The sequence below is a fragment of the Colletotrichum acutatum genome, assembly GCF_030867785.1.
Source record: "Colletotrichum acutatum strain CBS 112980 chromosome Unknown BDZ83scaffold_26, whole genome shotgun sequence".
Taxonomy (NCBI): domain Eukaryota; kingdom Fungi; phylum Ascomycota; class Sordariomycetes; order Glomerellales; family Glomerellaceae; genus Colletotrichum; species Colletotrichum acutatum.
The window spans coordinates 281,425-300,268 of NW_026849020.1; the positions used below are offsets into that span (position 1 = coordinate 281,425).

An 18,844-nucleotide genomic window follows, 5' to 3' on the forward strand; every position below is an offset into this window, starting at 1 on the left:
TCTGTCTCGCAGGTAGGGGTTTGTGTGAGGTGTGGTGATGCAACGAAGCTAGCTTTCATCCAGAAATATCCGTAACCCATGTGCCCCGGGCTTCAAATTGGCCTGTGCTCCGGCACACTGGACGGCAGGGAAACCTGCCAAAGTTGATTGGACGGCACAGGACCGGGGACGACGGGGAAGAGGCTCCGAAGGGGAAGCGGCACGACTTCCATTCAGGCGCGCTCCTGACGTGGGGGGCGCGTTGAGTGATAGAAACGATCGACGCGCACCCGCTCGAGGGGAGCTGCTTCCATTTTGATGAGGTAAGCTCGAGTATATAGTAGGGAAAGAGGGTGGGAGCGACTTGCCATTGTTGGCGTGCTTGCTAACCTGTGAAGTACATTCAAGCAATCCGCCCCGCTCCTCCCCTGCAACGGGGACTCATTGTTCCTTCCAAGCCTACCTTAGTGGGATGTGCCTGTCTCGAGCATGACGTAGGTAGGTAAGTAGTCACTTTCTGGGCAGTACCTACACTATTTATCAAGCCAAAAGACGGTGGGGAGACCCAGTCTGTCGACGATGCGCAGCGGGCGGTGTAAGTGTTGGGTTCCAATGGTTGAGGCTCGAGGGAGTGACACGAGTCTCTCTACGAAGTAGAAGTCAGTCGTCAGTCTTTCTGCCAGGGCGGGCAGGGCGCGCAGTGAGGGGAGGGGTGTGGTCTGCTACAAATGGTAGCCAAGGAGGGGCATCCGTGGCACCTAAAAAAAGATGGGAGCACCTTTGTAACAGTCAGCCCGTCCGTTGTATCAGGAGCTGACGGTTGAACAGAAACGGGCCAGCGGTGGTTCCATTCCATTGCCAGTCCTTACTCCTGGGTACTTGAACTTACCCGGACTGGCTGGGCTTCCTCTGGATGGCACGGCGATACTGAATAAGGCGCCCAAGGTAAGCCCGAGAGAGGTCCCGTATGAAATCGCGACGGCTCAACCTAAGTACGTACCCTACCTACCTACCTAGGTACCTTAAACCCCGTAGGCAAGGTGGGTAGGGTAGGTAGGTATGCGGAGGTACCAGTAAATGCGTGCGCTGTGCACCTCACCTCATTTTTTTGTTCTGCCAGACTGCCACTGGTGGTGGCTGCCCATCAACGTGCACCCACTGACCAGTGACAAGTCTCACTTGTGAAACCTCTTTGGGGTTGTCGTCTGCCATTTCTTATCTTAGCAATCAACCCTATCCAGATCCTCCTCCACGGCCACCTCACGCCTCTGTCATCGCCGGACCTTTTACCTTACCTTGTGACCAACGCATCGCACAGTCCGCTGTCGCCGCCGCCGCCCTAACCACCGCAAGCAAGGTACCTACTTATATCAACCGTTCCGCCCCGTTTTGTTCTAGGCTTTTTCTATCCGTCCCAGGTCTGTCCGTTCCTCACTCACTCAACAACACACCTTGACGTGGTACCAAAGTATACATTATCACAGCTCGCTCAACCGCTTTCCAGCTTGAGCGAACAATTTCCACAATGGCCGCCGTCACCCAAGCTTCCGCTCCCACCACGGCGCCTCCAAGAGAGGATGAGACCCTTCTCGTTCTTGCGCGATTAATGGAGGGCGGCCAGGAGGATGATGAAACCATTCGCGATCTCGACCAGCTCACCAAGCTGTTGAATGAGGATCTTCAGCTCATCCAGGCCAAGACCGGTGCCCCCACGATATGCAAACTCATCGATGGTGATTGCGTCGACACTATCTTGACATATCTCGACATGAGACAACCCGAGATCGTTCGCGCGCACGCCGTTATCGCTACATCCGCCTATCTCAAGGCCGCCGGCGACGATGGTGCCAAGAAGCTTTCCAACTTCTTCTTTGACAAGATCAAGAGGGGCACCTATGACGACTACATCGTCGCCTTTTGTGTTGCCGCTTCCACCTTCCCGGTCGTTCCTGACCTGACGTCAGAGCTATTCCTCAGCGAGGGCTTCTTGAGCTCCCTTGGCCCGTTGATGAGACGGAAGTGGAAGAGCCGCAAGGTCGAGACCGCCTGCTTGGAGATGCTCAATGCTGCATGCATGAACTCTCAGTGCCGTGATGCAGTGAACAAGTATTGCACTGAGTGGCTGGAGGAGGTTGTCGATCAGGATCCCGAGGAGATTGCCAAGGAAATGTCACAGGACCCCGAATATTCCATCAAGGAAGGCTCCGTCGCCATGCGCAAGCACTCGGAACAGGTTCAAAACTTGGCAGCGGTAATCCTGGCGAAATTGAGGGTATGGTATTCATCAACAAACGGACATGAAGCCGTCCAATCACAGATCTGACTGACTTCAGAACGAAGGCAGTGCCCACGGCGCCGGCGCTGAATGAGGACGGGCAAGGGAAAATATCGCCTGCAATCACGACCATCGAGGAGCTCTCAACGAGGTTCACCTCCATGCTCCTCAGCGAAGACGACCATGGACACCAACATTCTATCGAGGGGCTGGCCTACGCATCGATCCGGCCCGCCATCAAGGAAAAGCTGGCAGGGAACGCGGATTTCCTAAAGAAACTTGTCAAGACGTTGGCCGACGCTCCGGCCAAATCACCCGTGACATACGGAGCGCTTAGTATCTTGGTGAATCTCACCAGGTACCAGCCCAACCTATCGGAGGAGGAGAAGAAGATGAACCAGCTCAAGGCATACGCCGCCGCTGCTGGAAAGTCTGCCGGCCCCGATCCTCTCAACGACAACGACCATGTGGCAGAACGATGCCGGCGCGTTTTCGAGGCTGGAGTCACACCGGTTTTAGTAACCCATAGCAAGGGTGGTTCGGCCGCGTCACTATCACTCACTGTCGCTATTATTTACTCTCTTTCAGTTACGACATCTTTGCGCGGCAAGCTTGCTCAGCAAGGCGCTGTCAAGCTTCTCTTAGCTGCGTGGGCTTTGCTCCCAGAATCCGAGGTTGCGGGCCGTCGCACTGCTGCGCAAGCCCTGGCGCGCATTCTCATCAGCACCAACCCGGCTCTTGTTTTCGGTGGCAGTCGTTCCAACCCGCAGAGCTCTGCGATCCGCCCGCTCATTTCCATCATTCCCACAGACCCAGTTGCGGAGCACCGCGACCTTCTTCCGACGTTCGAGGCGCTAATGGCGCTCACCAACCTCGCGTCGACCGATGACCTTGATACCAGACGAGCCATCATCAGGGTGGCGTGGCCACAGATCGAAGACCAGCTACTTTCCTCGAATCCCCGCGTGTCAAAGGCCGCTGTTGAGCTTATCTGCAATCTCGTACAGGCCGTAGAAGGTCTGGCATTGTATGCCGATGGCAGCCCCGCAGCAAAGGGACGTTTGCATATACTCCTTGCCTTGGCGGACGCCGAGGACGAGGGCACGCGCAGCGCAGCAGGTGGTGCTCTAGCAGCTCTCACCGGCCACGAGAACGTCGTCCAAGCCATTGTGGAACGCGAGCGAGGCGTCAATGTCATCCTCGACATGTGTGCCGATAACAATGAGGACTTACGGCACCGCGCCGGTTTCATCATCTACAACATGGTGGCTGCTGAGGGTGCTCCAGGGGCCAATGCCCGGAAGAAGATTATTGAGGAAGGCGGTCTTGAAGGGCTCAAGGAAGCCGCTAAGAAGAGTCGGCGAGCGGAGGTGGTTGAGGTCTTGGTGCAGGCATTGAAGATTCTGCTAGAGGACAATCGGGCATTGGAGGGCTGAAAGACCTGGTCTCCTATTTTTGTGTGCAGACAGAAGGACTTCATACAAGAGTAGACAGAATAAGACGATCACGAAATAAAACGGTAGAAGACTTGGAAATATGTTTCAAGAGAACGGTCCCGTGCCACGCCTATACTCTGGTGGCTAATGCTTTTTTGAATTATTAGACCAATGCTGGTATCACAAAACTTTTGTATACTCTCCCGTTATATGAGATCCCAACCATTCCAATGCAATCAATGTAAGGTACGCGAGTGATCAAGCACTCTTCTCGACCCTGTTCAACACCGCCACTCCCTCGACGTGTCCCGTCTGCGGGAAGAAGTCGAAGCCCACGATACTCTCAATCTCGTACTTTGTGCCATCCCCGCCGTCCCCGCGCACCAGCACACCCACATCGCGCGCCTGCGTGTGGACGTTGCAACTCACGTACACGACCCTTCTCGGCCCAAACGCCAGCAGCTGGCTCAAGAAGTCGTTATCGCAACCTTTACGCGGCGGGTCGATGACGACGACGGTCTCGTCGGCCGGGTATGTGACCTGCTTGAACAGCTGGGGCGCATCGGCGGCGAGGAAGTTGCACTGCGACTCGGGGAGGTTGTTGAGGCGGGCGTTTTTGCGGGCGCACTCGATGGAGTCCTTGGCAATGTCGATGCCCGTGGAGCCCGTGAAGAGGGAGGCGAGGGTGATTGTGAAGAGGCCGGAGCCGGAGTAGGCGTCGATGAGGTACTTGATGCGGTCGCGGTGGGGGCCGGCGGGGGGCATGACGTGGTCGCGGATGTACTGGGTGAATTTGGGGAGGATGGAGTTGTTGTTTTGGAAAAAGGAGTTTGCGGGGTTGGTGAAGAGGTAGTTGTCAATGTACTCGCTCGACATTGCGCCCGTGGCGGAGAGGCAGGTTTTGATGTCTACGTGGGTGTCTGTCTCGACGCGGACTGCGTCGGAGGGTGTTTCTGCGGGGGGTTGTTCTTCTTCCTTTGCTGATGCCGATGCTTCCTCTGTCGTGGATGTTTCTTCCGTGGCTGCTGTGGTGTTGGTGTTGCCGTTGCTGATGACCTTCTTTGGGTAGCGTTTCGTGCTCTCGCGGAGGAGAATCGTGGCGCCCTTTGTGAAGTTGCCAAAGTCCCTGGCGATGCGCTCGCGCTCGCGCTTCATGCCCAGGCGAACGGCGTCTGTTCCAATAGGGCAGTCCTCGATATCCAGAACATGACGGCGGCCCTTGGCGTTGAATCCAATCTCGGGGACCTTGCTCAGCGCCTGCTTGGGCTTGTTCCTCTTGTGGTGCCCTGGGGGGCCGTCAAAGTGCGGCGTGAGCTTGGTGCGGTACCCGTACTGCAGAGGACTGCCAATGGTATCCCTGATGGACGGGACCAGGTCCGGGTTCAGGTTGGAGAAGTTCTTGTACGCCTTGTCAACGATGGAGCGCTTGTGCGCCAGCTGGGTGTCGTAGTCGAGCATCTGGAACTGGCAGCCGGAGCACTGGGAAAAGTACTTGCAGTTGACGCGGGCGTCGTCGCGGAGGGGGCCCGCCTTGACGACGGAGACGAAGTCGGCTACTGAGTAGGACTCCTCACGGACGTGTCTGATGACCTTTGCTTTTGCGATGTCGCCAGGTGCGACGAAGGGGACAACGTAGACTTGTGTCGAGTTCGAACCTAGCTGGAAGCCGAGACCGTCTCCCGTTGAGGAGATTGCGTGGACTTCTACTTCGATTTCGGTAAAGGTTTCTGGGAGGGTTTCTGAGGGTGCTTGGGTCTCGGTCTGCGTCTCTCCGTTTTCTGCCGTGTCCTTTACCTCCTCGCCTGCCGTCGGTGCCGGTGCCGGTGCATCGGGGAGAGACTCCTTGCGCAATGCGATGAGAGCTTGCACGTCGAAAGCCAAGACCTCCTCGGACGACCCCTCGGTGATGTTCCTCTCACGCTTCGACTTGCGCTGCTTGTCCTTGCCCCTTCCGCCTCCTTGGCCGCCCTGGAACGAACGCTTGTTGCCATTGGGCTTGTTGCCGCCGTTCTGCCACTTCTTTTGACCCTGCACCTGTCCCTGACCTTGGTGAGATGACTCTCCTGCTGTTGTTGCTGCTGCTGGTGGTGCCGCTGCCGCCGCCTGAGGCGCCTCTATTGTTGACGACATGATGGCCTTGCGAATAAGTGGCCGGTGAGCTGCTGCCGGGGCCGAGCTTGATGCCCGGGTGAATGTAAGGGCGTTGATAGCTGGACGGAGTGAAGATGAAGTGAGTCTCGGAAGGAGCCGTAGGGGCAAACCCATTGAAAGCCTCAAGCCAATGTTGGTAACACACCAATTATGAGGCAAGATGACCCGCTAAGAGTACCGTGTCACAGTATAGCTTGAAAGTGCATCAATTTGGTGTAAGATGAGAGTATGAAAGTCCAACACTTGAAGTTGAAGCTTGTGACATGCGACCTGTGAAAAAAAGTTGTCGGCCATCTCAAGGTTGCTGAGAATTACTTAATTCGCCCGTCGCTGATTGGCGTCCCTGGGACGCGGTGTGGGGCTGCACCAAGCATGACCGCTATCATGCGGCACACTTTCAATTGTCACTCGCCCACCAAGTGCCACCACACCTTGAGGTATCTTACTGAGTAGGTACTTAGCTACCTGAGTTAGTATGGCCCACACTGGACCCCAGAACTCGCTTATCAGTTGTGCCTGCCGGATCTGGGACTGGGACCAAGTTGGTAATAGCGACTTGGTCTGTCGCAATCGCCGGGGACCCAGTAGTAATAAGTCATGGCCCTCCCCCGACTACGGCGTTTAATGCCTCCAGCTTACTCACAACCCTCTCTCTTGTCTTGGTGATCTGTTGGGCATAGGAGGCTTCTTTTTCGAGGTAGATAAAAGACGCAACGCTGAGAGTTGCTTACCTCAGTCATCCCTTCCGCTATCTCTTATCGGAGTTTCGGCCGTTGAGCACGTTGGGTCTCGGAGGTACCGTCCCGTGTTGGAGTCCACAGACCGCCGTCCGGCCTTCAGAACGTAACCACCTATCCAAGATGAGTGAGTTCATCCCATCCAGTAGAAGAGATCAGCATCTCCTGAGTACCATGAAAAGAGGCTAACTGAGAACAGAGACGTTTCCCAAGTCAATATGGCATTACTCAGCCTCTCTGCTCTTGCTGGCCGAATTCCGCTCGGTTTCGGCCGCAGCGATACCGGAATTCGTCTTTGACCCTCGTGCTGGCGACACTGGTGCCGTTGCAAGTGAATCGGTTGAATGCAGCAGGATTGGCCGTGACCTACTTGCGCAAGGTGTATGTGTTTCTCTCACCTTCTTTTTATAATATCAGAGTAAGGTTACACAAGAATTGACACGCATATAGGGAAACGCCGTAGACGCGCTGGTCGGTACGACGTTCTGCGTTGGAACCGTAGGCATGTACCACTCCGGCATCGGCGGCGGCGGCTTCGTCGTCATCAGAGATGCCGATGGGAACTATGAGTCTGTGGACTTTAGAGAGGCTGCGCCGGCTGCCGCGTTCCAGGATATGTACCAGGGCAACATTGCGGGCAGTGTTTACGGCGGCTTGGCCGTCGGCGTGCCGAGTGAGGTTCGTGGGTTGGAATATATCCACAAGAAGTATGGTGTAAGTGAAAAGCTTTTGAAGAAGACTAAAGGTCCTTCTTACTGACTTGGCCATCTTTAAGAGTCTGCCTTGGAAAAGTGTCGTTACTCCAGCTGCGAGGTTGGCGACTACGGGTTTCAGAGTGTCTTCGGACTTGGTACGGTACATGGACGCCGCTATTAAAGGGCAGTGGAACTTTCTTGTTGAAGATCCGGTGTGGGCGGAGGAGTTTGCTCCCAACGGTGAGTCTCGAACAGTCTCCGATTGTAAGTGACTAGAACGAGGTGAACTGACACTGGACAGGCACACTCCTCCAACTAGGTGATACCATCTATCGCAAACGCTACGGAGCGTAAGCCTCACACATTTACACATCTCCCGGAAATCTTAGAAACTGACAAAACGCCCAGCACACTCGCCAAGATCGCAGAAGAAGGCCCAGAAGCCTTCTACTCCGGCCCCATAGCAGAGTCCATGATCGCCACAGTCCGCGCCACAAACGGAACCCTCACCTTGGACGACCTCGCTTCCTACAAGGTCGTCACCCGGCCCTCTCTCTCCATAACCTACCGCGGCCACCGCCTCACCTCCGTCGGCTCCCCCGCCAGCGGCGCCGTCTGCCTAAACACCCTCAAAATCATGGAGCAGTTCGACCCGGCAGAGTCCGCTGACACCAAGCTTGGCGTCCACCGCTTCGACGAGGCCATGCGCTTCGCCTATGGCGCCCGTTCACTGCTCGGCGACCCGGACTTTGTGGAAGGGATAGGGCCGTTTGAGGATACCCTCATTGACGAGGCCACGGCCAAGGATATCCGCGGTAAGATCCTGGATAACCAGACGCAGCCGGTTGAGCGATATGATCCGCAGGGCGTGTACTCGAGCGAAGGATTCGGGACGTCGCATATCGTCACGGCGGATAAGTCTGGCATGGCCACCTCCCTCACCACGACCGTCAACCTCCTCTTTGGCGCTCAAATCATGGACCCGTTATCCGGTGTAATCCTGTAAGTTCCCCTTCCCCTATATATCCCATCTCACCGTGGATTTCATTATCCCTAACAACCCAGAAGCAACAACGAAATGAACGACTTCTCAATCCCAGGCGTCCGCAACGCCTTCGGCTTCGAACCCTCCCCGGCAAACTTCGTCCGCGCCAACAAACGTCCCCTCTCCTCCATCACCCCCGTCATCGTAGAACACCCAGACGGCTCCCTTTACGTCACTGTCGGCGCGGCAGGCGGCTCCCGCATCATCAGCTCCACGGCCCAAGTCACCTGGCACGTCCTCGAGCACGGCCAGACGATGAAGCAGGCCCTCCGCGAGCCCCGCCTGCACGACCAGCTCATGCCCAACACCGTCACGTTCGAGTACGCCTTCGACAACGACACCGTCGCCAGCATGCTCGAAAAGGGCCATGACGTGACGTGGGTGCCCGAGGGCCGCAGCGCCGTGCAGGGCATCATCTTTGAAGACGGCGTGTTCGAGGCCGCGAGCGAGCCGCGGCAGAAGAACAGTGGCGCATTTGTGGTGTAGATGATTTAGATGATATGTCACGCTTACGATAGATGATGAGATTTTATATGCAACATAAGCCAGGTTTATTGAGGTTATCTGAAGGAAAGGGGTATCCTCGAGTCTATCAAAGTACATATAGAAATACAAGCAAGAGTTAAGAATGCATCTAGGGCGTCATGGCCACCAACTTCTCCATCTGGGCGATCCACTTCTCGTCAAACTCGCTCTCGGTGAAGCGCTTGGCTGACCGGCGTGCGCGGAGGCGAACAGGGAGCGGATCATTGATAGAGAGGGCCTTTTCGTAGCCCTCAGCGAACTCCTTGATATTCGTAGCGTGGAAACCTATTAGCTGGTTAGTTTTCATCTTCATCGCACAGGTTAGATAAACACTTACCAGTGGGCTGGCCGTCGATTTCGATGACGATATCCAGCTTGGGACCACCGCTGGCGTGGACAACGGAAATCAGACCAGCAGCTTGGTACTCGACGACGCCAATGCCAAAGTGCTCGTTCCACATGCCGTTGACACCGACAGAAGCCCTCTGTAGCCAGTCCAAGATCTCGGGCCACGAAGCGTCCAGGTGAAACTCGACGCGGTCTTTAATGCCAAGCTCATTCACCAAAAGGCGCAATGTATACACCCGCTTGGAGTCGTGGTCGTCTCTGACACTACCAATGAGGACCAACTTCGCGTCCTTGGCGGCTTCGGACTTGGTGTTCAGGAAGTCGGCGAAAGCTTGGATGACCAGGGTATGGTTCTTCTCGGGGCGGAACTGGGCAATGTAGACCAAAGCCTGCTCTCGCTTCCGCTCACTGGCCTCCGATACCTCTACTGCCTCCTCGAGCTCTTCGACAGCGCAAGGTGGGAAGTTAACAGCGATAGGGTTGTTTCTTCCCTTAGCCTGACGGTAGGGGCCCCAGAGTTTCTGAACATGACCTTGCGTCCAGGTTGAGTTCGTCATGACAATATCAACGGTAGATCCAACTCGGGAGTACAAGGCCGCAAACATCTTCCAGTAGAACTTCTTGACCTTGCCTCGGATACCAACGCCTTTGCCGGCGTTGACGCCCTGGCTTCCAGTCTCGGCCTTGGGGTCCAGTGATTCCAGCATGTCAGTTGATATTGTCGGGTAGTGGACATAGGCACAAGTAGGAACTCTGCGGAAGAGCAACTTGCACAGACCCAGAGAGAAGGCATAGCCCATAGTATCAATGAAGATGTCAGGGACAAGGAGCTGGAAGGCATCCCATGCCAACACTACAGATCCAATCGACTGTCCAAGGAGGGTGAAGTGAGGCCATGTCGAGGCCAGAACGAGGTGTCTTGTGCTGACGTAGAGGAAGTTGATGGTCGGGGGATGCAGGTCGATGTTGAACCGGGTCTGAGACATATCGTTAGTATGAGGAAAGAGGGGTTCTGTTGTGGGAGACAAACCTTGACGCGCTCAAGCATGGCCTGCTTATTCACTTCATGGTCGCCAGTGTACACAACGCATAGCGCATTAGGATATCTCTCCTGGGTAGTCTTGATCGCAGCCCAAAGGACTCGCTCTCCTCCTCCGCCAGCGTTACTGAGTGCTGTTAGTGACTGTCTTTTGGCGACTTTCACAGTTGTTCGACGTACCAGAAGGGGTGGAAGAAGCCAACAACCCCAGTCCATTCCGAGTCCTTCTTTTCAGAGCTTCCCGAAGCTTGTGCCTGCACATTGTTCTTCCCGCTGCTGGAGCTTTTTTGGGTGTTCTCGAATGACTGTTGCTCAGCAGTCTTGAGCTCTAGGAGCTGTGCTCTCCTCCCCTCCGTCTTTTTTCGTAGGTACCATCCCAGCAGGGAACCAATGCCTTTCATCAGCAGAGGAAACATGATGTAGGTCGCGATCGGAGTAAAAGCGATGATCGGCACAACAACGTAGGCTAGGGTCCAGGGATCGAGGCCAAAAGAGAAGGGCGTCTGCCCAGACGGCGCTGAGCAGGTCTCGGGCATCGGGGTTGAAGGGATCGCAAGATTCGTAGGAGTAGGTTTTGTTTTTGTTTCGTCGAACTCGAAATCCGGTGGTGGTGTCGAGGTGGAAAAAAGAGGGCTAGTCGAAGCCGAAGGGGGCGTCGGTCAAGTCCAGCTTCAGCATTGCCCGTTGACGTCGTGGGATGCTATGGTGAGGTAGGGGACTCACAAACTGGCCAGGTTGTACTGCAAGCTAGAAAATGGGGCGGGGGAAGCTGCAGCGATACGATTACAGTGGGCAGTTGACCCCCACCTCTAAAGGGTCCAGGTCTTTTCCGGCCCCGGGCAAGCTGGAGATCCGCTCAAGCCGCGCCCGTTGGATCCAAATGGCCCGTGCACCAACCCGTTGGTGCTGCTCTCGATTGACCACTGAACGTCCAATGTCAACTCAGATATTCTTATGATCAACTATTGACAAAATCTAGCCTCAGCTCTCTGACGACCCTTGCCCAGCCCGCATCATTCGCTTCAAGGGCCACTATCTTGCGCCGCAAGTTTTCGAAGAAAGTGCACCTTCTCATGCCCTTTGATGGACATATAAGCATCTCATCATGGCTTCCCTGAGAGCGGCGCGTTGCGCCATCACACCCGGCCTGCGCCAATCCATCGGTTTCTCATCAGCAAGGCCACTAACTGCCTCTCTTCGCCCACACCTTGTCTCGAGGACGGCACGATCACCTCAGCGAGCAATCGGTGCCAGAGACTTCAGTCTAGGCGGGCTCGTCAACAGCAGCGTCGAAGCTACCTCACAAGTAGTCGTTTCGTTGCACTCGATGAACGCGACGGGGAATTGGACAGGCACCATCGTGTTCTCGGCCTTGCTCATCTCTCTGTGCAGAGCGCCGCTTCAGTACTATGCCAGACGCGTCGTTGAAAGACAGGGAGAAATCGCACCATTTATGGCCGCCTGGAGTCACGAAATTCGTGGGACCCGTCTCTCAAGGGCCATACAACTAGCCAAGATTCGGAAACGAATGCTCAAAGAGCTGGGGGCCCAGAACTGGAAGACTTGGGCCCCAGCACTCGGCCTGCCCATATGGTATCTCATGTCTGAATCTCTGAGGCGTCTTTGTGGTGCAAACAGCGGACTTCTATCCTTGCTCACTGGCAACTACAAGAACCAGGAGGTTTTAGCCGGTGTCGCCTCGACTTCCGTGTCGGAACAGGCATCAACAGCAGCTTCTTCGTCTGCCGATGCTGTATCTAGCAACCTGGATTCACTAAGCTATGTTGCGGAAGGCATGGCAAATGGTGGCGTGCTATGGTTTACCGACCTCACGGTAGCCGATCCAACAATATTGTTGCCTGCTATGCTGATGGGCACTCTGGGCTGGTTAACGATGCCAAAAGGCGAAATGAGGAAGTATGTATTCAACCTTTCAACGTCTGAGCAGAATGTGCCTCCGGGTCTGAGATGGCGAATTCGCCTCCAAAGAGGTCTACTTCTCACGGCAGTCTTAATTCCCGCACTTTGTATCAACTTGCCAGCAGGCATATTTGTCTACTGGATTTCTTCAATGATCTTCTCCCAGATCTCTGTCAAGATTATGGACAAAGTACGCGGCAAACACGACCCTTGGAGGCCGTCCCCTCATTACGAGCGCTTTCACTTGCGGGGCGTGTAGTCTTGGGGAGAAAAGTCATGGCGATGATAGAGAAAGAAGAAACGCTGTCCCAGATTGTATCCTCAGCTGTACTTGGGCGCCTGATGTACAATATTCGCGAAACGCCACCAAAACGCCAATGTAGAAGCAGCAATCAAATAAAGAAACCCCCAATACCCCCCATGCCGTGCTAGTCCAATACAATTGCGAGAATGATAATGGTGAGGATGACTGCCAGGATGAGCATCAGACAACACCCCTTGTTGCGAGCCGCCTTCTGGTGTCTCGCCGCTTGGCGGAGCTCTATTTGAGCGCCCCGGGTATCGTCCCTCACATCTTCCACGTTATCCGCGATGGAAGTAAGCTGCTCGCCTTGCTCGGTCACAATCTGAGCCACCTGTCTGAACAATACATTGAGATCGCCGACACCCTGCTCAATGTTTCGGATCTCCTCTTCACGCTCGACAATGAGCGCTTCCTGGAAGTCCACTTCGTCCTGTGATGCCAGGCGGCTGACCTCCTGCTGTTGTTGAAGCTCGAGGCGCTCCTCGGATCCAGCCGCCGCATCAGCTCCCTCGCCTTCGGTGGCTGCGCGCGCCGCTGTAACGGACGCTCGTTGTTTCTCGAGTGCTTTGCGCTGGATGTCCTGGAACTCTTGCAGGACGTTTTGGAAGTCGGTCGAGATTCTGGATTGGTCGTACTTTTGTTGTTTCTATGCACATGGTTCATTAGCACAAGGCCTTGCGCAAGTAGTCTGTAGAGTACGAACCGTCAGATCGTCCCACGTTTGGAGCTTCTTGACGCCATCTCCAATCTCCTTGCACAGGTCGCGGGTCTTCTCGAGGTGATCGTGAACTCGTTCTCTAACACGAGGTGTATCGCGCTTCGTTCCCAGAATGTTGACATCGGTAGTCAGCTGCTGGATGTTGCGGCGCAGGTTGAAGATCTTGTTGGTCAACTGGGACTGAAGCTGCTTGAACTCGGGATCGTCGGTGTATCCGCCTTGACGACCCGATCGGCCGGCTTCGAGCGAAGATAGCTGGTCGTACGACATGATTGCGATTTCGAGGGCAAAGTATTCACAAATGAAGAGGACTAAAGGAACGGCGCCGTTTTGAATCACGGATGTTTTTATTTGACCAGTAAGTATCAGTCAGGATGTCTGAGGAAGATAGACTCGTAATGATGGTCAGGAACCTGCATGTCGTCGTCGGCTGTGGCTGGAACACTACGTAAGGGCGCCACCTTGCGTCCAATCAGCTCCGGTTCGCAATAGTGGTGCCTGATTGTGTTATCTCCACGTGACACATGTGGCTTAGTCCGTGTGCAGGGCGGGTCCCCTGGACCTCAAGCAAGCTCAAGCGGGAGCTGCATGTTGTTGTACTGGAGATTTTTACATCAGTTACTTCCAGATCCTGGCCGCGGCACAAGTCCCAGTGCAGCCTCGCCAAACCTCACCCTCCAAAACATTCGGTCTCGATGACCATGCACCATCAGCATGGCACCGGCAACAGTCAGAAGGGCTCCGTATAAGGACTTTCTGCAGCCTGCGCTGCACAGGCGATTTTCTTCTACCGCTACTATTCTGCTTGCCATTTCCTATTTGCAAGCCATCCTTCTCTCGGGTTGGAGCTCTTGTGAGTGATGGCCCTTGAAGATGCAAGCTTGCAGAGCTTTGCAACTAACCAGCCTCTCTTAAGACTTTTGGTCTTGGTTCCCCATTGGCCCCGCGGGCTTTCGAACACTGTTTCTCTTCACCTGCGGTCTCTCGATCTTGATCCTGCGCATTGCCCAGTACCACGTCGGCGCCCGCGTCTCCAACTCGACCTTCCACGCGTTCGCGCAATTCTTCTTTAGCATTCATACTCTCGAGGCTTTCCTCTTCTACGGCTTCTCGAGCGCGCTATTCAGTCACGTTTACCTCTGGGCCCTGCCGGAGAGCGCCAACTTGGGATGGGTCACATACTATAGTGGGGACCGCGCCCGCGTTAACGAGAGAACGTTGATTTTCTTCTGCTACATGGCCGTCAGCGCCGCTGTTCAGTCGATTTTCCACTTCTACCAAGACCAAGACAAGCTCATCATCGATGTCGCGCGGTCCGAGGGAGGCGAAGTCAAGGTTTCCGGGGATGCTTCGCTGAATAAGGTCTTGGGCGAAGTCCCTGCGATCCTTATCCAGTCTGGCGTCAGAAGTATCAGCATCACTATTGTCGCCGGAGTGGTTTATTTCATGGCATTGCGATCGTTCTTTTGGTCCTGGGCTTTGTTCTTCTTGCGACCCTTCTACAATCTACCGAAAACCAACATGCTACCGCCTCAGTGGCCTGGAGACATCTACTTGATGTACCGATGCGCCGTTGCTGGCTTCCTGATCACCGCCATCTGGAAGACAGCCAACCATGCGTTTTCGACGTTCATGGTCAAGGCGCCTCTCAAGAACGGCAAGCCTCTCACGAGTGAATCCAAGGATCCAAACGGCAGTCTTCTGAATGGACTTAAGAGCAAGAAGGACTCCGTTCGGGTAAGTGTACAACCAGGCAGCATATACCGATCCTCAAGCTAACAGTGACAGTGCTTTGCCCTCTGGGAATTGGCATACATTGCTCGCAACGAAGAAGGCAGACGCAAGGCCATCTTCATGGATATCGACCGTAAAGATGGTTCTACGTGGTCTCAGATATTCGTTTACTGCCTTACTACCATCAAGAATATTGAACAAAGAATCGACCAGTACGGAAAGCCCGCGGTTGTGCCGGCTGCCCCAGCGCCAACTGCGGAAGTCCGAGCTCGGTCTTCAGCGCCATTGAAGGAGGACCCTATCTTCACTAGCAAGCCCGCGAACAAGACGATGCGCGGCGAGCTGGAAAAGGCCCTCACCCAGGTGGGAAGCCACCCCGGCCATTCACCAGTGTCGCAGCTGAGCCCTATTGCGAAGAAGACGCTGCGCGAGGCCCGTGACAAGGTTCTGAGCAAGGAGCAGCAAGAGGCGCTGTCTTCCCCTCAACTGATGAACCAGTTCCAGACATGGGCTCTGAAGGTTATTGGCAACGAGTACGTTGGCTGGATATTCCGCCAAGAGTTCCGCAACCGCCTCACCGCCGTTATCCTCGGAACGCCGTACTCAGAGCTGAGCCAGTACGTCAACGCTGTTGATGTGCTCAGCTTGTTGGCCGTTCACAGTCTCAATGATGATAACTACGGCAGGGTACAAAAGGATGTTCCTACCATCATCCGCACCTTTACAACTGTCATCACCAAGATTGAGGCATTCAAGGACAGTTTTCCTGTTCACTGGACCGATATTGAGAAGGACAGAGCTGCGCCTGAGGTGGAAGCAGTGATTGCAGCGTTGAAGACGGGCTTGGCCCAGGTGATTGCGGAGTTTGAACGATACAGCAGCGACTTGAGATTGACTCGCACGGATATCAGACTGGCCAAGGAGGCGGCAGCCCATCAGGCACTTCCCACGAGTGAAGTCAGATCCCAAGGACCCGAGATGCAGCAAGCCCGCTAGTCACAGGCTTTGGCATATGTGGTGTCACGGTACAACCGTAAATTGTGAGGGGCGTTTGGTAGGCAAAACAGGCACACGCATAACGGCATAACGACGTGTATCATAGTTAGATTTCACGAGGCAGTAAAACATTGCAGCACAATCATGATTGTGTCAATAGAAGGGCTGACCGACAGTCTCATCACATGTTAAGTGAGGCGCACGAACCGGCCATGCCTGCGTCAGCTCATCGGTTTGAGCTAGTCGAGAGCAATGATACGAGTCAATTGGTAGTCCACGATTGGGCACTGGCGCACGTGTAAGACAGAAGACGCTACCTTGCCTTAGTCATGGGACTCATGCCTCTCCCAAAGCCAACGCGGCGTCACTGCAGGTGAAAAATAGGTTCCTCCATTCCGAAGACTCCCCTCTCTTCCCATTCCGTCCCATCCCATTGTGCGTCTGTCTTTGGGCGCCTGGAATGTAAAAAGGTTAGTGCCCGTTGCCGCCCACCCGCTGGTGCCGCTAAACCGGATTTTTGATTTGAGCATAGAAAGCCTACCTAAAAACAGCAGGGGTCCGCATGGAGGAACCCCCACTTGAGCTTTGTTGCTTTGTGGCCGGGAAGACACTGCTAAAACAAAATGAAAGCCCCCCAACCAACCTCTCGCTTCCCCCGTCCGTCATCCTCTTCGTCGTCACCCTCACGCATCTGCGTGCGCAACCTCCACCTTTTTCTTGTCTACTTACATATTCACCAACCTCCATTCTCTCCCTCTACCGTACTATACTCTTTTCTTTCTCCTATGTAATGTCTAGACTTCACACTTGTTCTTCTTAGCCTAGCTACAGATACATTCTACCTCTTCGCATAGGCTTTTTCCTCCGCCCAGCCATGCTTTTCCAGATTGCCACATTACCTCATGCACTGGCCCGTCGGTCCATGATCCTCAACCAGAATTCTCGTCGCTTCCCGGGTTGAATCCTCAACGCTGGGAAACCCTATCGAATCGCCCCCGATGTTCTCCCCACGAGCGATATTCCGTTTTATATACGGAAGTTTCTACTTCGTCCTATGCTTCCTCCTCGCCCTTCTCCTCCTCGTTACACCGGGCGATACCATCTACCAGGCCTATTCGAACAACCAGCCATATAACATATGGATCATTGCCGCCGCTCTGGTCCTCACCACTTTGATCGTATCCTTCATCTACGCGACGCGACTGTATCTCAACAAGACGATCCTCGCATCAATACCAAAGCCATGGGTTCCCATCGAGAAGGGCGACGTGAACAAAAAGGTTCACGAAATGATCACTGCCGACCTGAAGCGCAGCGCAGCCATCGCCTATGACGCAAGGCCGCGCATCGAGACGAATTTGTTGGGTGGCGATATGGAGGAGGTACTGGTCGAAAAGCAGAATTCCGGCGGTAGCGCGGCAAGGAAACGCTTTCAGCTACCGACCTTGAAAAAGCCGGCAACAACAGAAAAGGAGACTGGCATTGCACTGCCTCCTCGACGGCCAGTTTGGGGCGAAATCGAACACTACGGCTGGTCATCACCCAACTCACTAGACCTTCCGGATCTACAGTACAGCACCGTCCTCTCCGAGCTCCCGAACCTCATCGAAGCAAAAGCCCTGACACTGGCTCCTCCCGATCCGACCTCTTTCAGTCAACCACCGATGCTCGATGCCGATGCGGTGGCCTTGCTGCAGCGCCCATTGCCCATGAGCCTGCGCGACTACCTTGGCCACCTTGCTGAGCTGGGGGTAATTTCGCTTAATGCGACGACCGCCGATTTCCTCTCCACCTACGAACATGCGCGCTTCTCTACGCGGGCTATCTCGAACGCCCAATTTCGCGAACTGATGCATTTGTTTGCTGCAATACTACGCGGCATGCGACCACTAGATCCGGCAGTCCTTGGTCCCCTGGACGAGCCCAGCGAAGGCTCAGAAAGCGACATTGATAATGATGCGCCCATGGCCACAAATCCTACCACACCACGCAGCTTATCCCGGTCTGCGACACAGAGCACGCAAGGCTCTTATAATAGGAGAGTGCCGACCATCAACGCGCGCAACTCCTCTGCAAATACGTGGGCCCAGTATCGCACCGCGCCAGCTACCCCGCTGGGTACACTAAGAGGAGCCGTATCGAGATCTTCCAGCATGAATAGCTTCGCCCAGACTCGACCGGCGTATGGTCCCAATCACTCCTCATCTAGCGTCAGTTTGCGATCGAGGGCATCAGGAAGTTCCGCCTCGGGCTCCGTTATTAGACTCGCAACGCGGACGGACTCGACTGATCTGCCCTACATCCTCTCTCTGCGGGAGACCAGGGCCTCATGAGCTGAGCCAACACAGAAATCTTAACGACTGAATGACTTTGGGCACTGCATGATATCCACGGCGTTTTGGTGTGAGGGTGGGCTCAAAGGGCCGGCTCAGATTCTTTGTTGTATTATCTAATGTTAATCGCATGCACATAACTTCACTGTGTTTCTCTGAAAAGGTCCCACCGCCCAATGTGATGTTCCACCATGTGTCGGCCAATGAACTCTGTTCTCCTCCCGGTGACATCTGCACCTCGATCTGGCGTTGTGTAAATCGATTCGTATGCGGGTGTTTGGTAGTCGACGGGATTCGGGAAAAGGAAGAGGCGTGCTTTGACAGGGTCGTCGCCTGTAGCAACCCGCGGTGGTGGCTTTTTTGGGTTGAACTAGACTTTGGGTCTAGCGTGGGAAAATCTCCGAGAAATAGTAAAGCTTGGGGTCGAATTCGAGGGGTCCAGAAGTCGTGTACGGGAGGAAATGTATAAGGTAGGAAATTAGAGGTGATGAAAGGTCAATCTGAAGGGGTTCGAGGCGGGAGGGGAATGGCATCCATTTAGCTTCCCGTCTGCGCGGCGCTGCTGGGCGGGGGCGCCTGACGGGATGGCACTTCGGGGTTAGGAATGTG

The 18,844-nt window shown here is 54.8% G+C and overlaps 8 protein-coding genes across 8 annotated transcripts; 5 read left to right on the forward strand and 3 right to left on the reverse strand.

Annotated features, from left to right (window-relative positions):
* Nucleotides 1-1,504: 1,504 nt before the first annotated feature.
* BDZ83DRAFT_649809 (myosin-binding striated muscle assembly central-domain-containing protein) lies at nt 1,505-3,690 on the forward strand (the record flags this gene model as incomplete). The annotated part of the gene is made up of 2 exons (XM_060510315.1): nt 1,505-2,251; nt 2,320-3,690. The coding sequence occupies 2 exons, from the start codon at nt 1,505-1,507 to the stop codon at nt 3,688-3,690; spliced, it is 2,118 nt and encodes a 705-aa protein (XP_060367285.1).
* Nucleotides 3,691-3,948: 258 nt separating this feature from the next.
* BDZ83DRAFT_739628 (S-adenosyl-L-methionine-dependent methyltransferase) lies at nt 3,949-5,820 on the reverse strand (the record flags this gene model as incomplete). Its single annotated transcript, XM_060513046.1, has 2 exons — nt 3,949-4,665; nt 4,747-5,820. 2 exons carry the CDS (start codon nt 5,818-5,820, stop codon nt 3,949-3,951), a joined length of 1,791 nt encoding a protein of 596 aa, XP_060367286.1.
* Nucleotides 5,821-6,352: 532 nt separating this feature from the next.
* Nucleotides 6,353-8,859, forward strand: BDZ83DRAFT_613789 (gamma-glutamyltranspeptidase). The gene is made up of 7 exons (XM_060507777.1): nt 6,353-6,705; nt 6,778-6,959; nt 7,029-7,292; nt 7,354-7,513; nt 7,575-7,623; nt 7,682-8,275; nt 8,342-8,859. The coding sequence occupies exons 1-7, from the start codon at nt 6,702-6,704 to the stop codon at nt 8,802-8,804; spliced, it is 1,716 nt and encodes a 571-aa protein (XP_060367287.1). The 5' UTR covers nt 6,353-6,701; the 3' UTR covers nt 8,805-8,859.
* Nucleotides 8,860-10,994, reverse strand: BDZ83DRAFT_729037 (alpha-1,2-mannosyltransferase alg11). Its single transcript, XM_060512808.1, has 4 exons — nt 10,411-10,994; nt 10,222-10,357; nt 9,181-10,168; nt 8,860-9,128 (listed from the first exon to the last, which is right to left on the reverse strand). The coding sequence occupies exons 1-4, from the start codon at nt 10,764-10,766 to the stop codon at nt 8,953-8,955; spliced, it is 1,656 nt and encodes a 551-aa protein (XP_060367288.1). The 5' UTR covers nt 10,767-10,994; the 3' UTR covers nt 8,860-8,952.
* A 97-nt stretch (nt 10,995-11,091) lies between these two features.
* On the forward strand, nt 11,092-12,409 carry BDZ83DRAFT_739631 (inner membrane protein COX18; the record flags this gene model as incomplete). Its single annotated transcript, XM_060513047.1, has 2 exons — nt 11,092-11,393; nt 11,499-12,409. Exons 1-2 carry the CDS (start codon nt 11,336-11,338, stop codon nt 12,407-12,409), a joined length of 969 nt encoding a protein of 322 aa, XP_060367289.1. The 5' UTR covers nt 11,092-11,335.
* Nucleotides 12,410-12,578: 169 nt separating this feature from the next.
* BDZ83DRAFT_572994 (SNARE domain-containing protein) lies at nt 12,579-13,442 on the reverse strand (the record flags this gene model as incomplete). Its single annotated transcript, XM_060504577.1, has 2 exons — nt 12,579-13,100; nt 13,158-13,442. 2 exons carry the CDS (start codon nt 13,440-13,442, stop codon nt 12,579-12,581), a joined length of 807 nt encoding a protein of 268 aa, XP_060367290.1.
* Nucleotides 13,443-13,780: 338 nt separating this feature from the next.
* Nucleotides 13,781-16,178, forward strand: BDZ83DRAFT_613795 (nucleoporin protein Ndc1-Nup). The gene is made up of 3 exons (XM_060507778.1): nt 13,781-14,025; nt 14,089-14,909; nt 14,961-16,178. Exons 1-3 carry the CDS (start codon nt 13,887-13,889, stop codon nt 15,900-15,902), a joined length of 1,902 nt encoding a protein of 633 aa, XP_060367291.1. The 5' UTR covers nt 13,781-13,886; the 3' UTR covers nt 15,903-16,178.
* Nucleotides 16,179-16,900: 722 nt separating this feature from the next.
* Nucleotides 16,901-18,235, forward strand: BDZ83DRAFT_572837 (sucrase/ferredoxin domain-containing protein; the record flags this gene model as incomplete). The annotated part of the gene is made up of 1 exon (XM_060504556.1): nt 16,901-18,235. The coding sequence occupies one exon, from the start codon at nt 16,901-16,903 to the stop codon at nt 18,233-18,235; it is 1,335 nt and encodes a 444-aa protein (XP_060367292.1).
* Between the last annotated feature and the right edge of the window lie 609 nt (nt 18,236-18,844).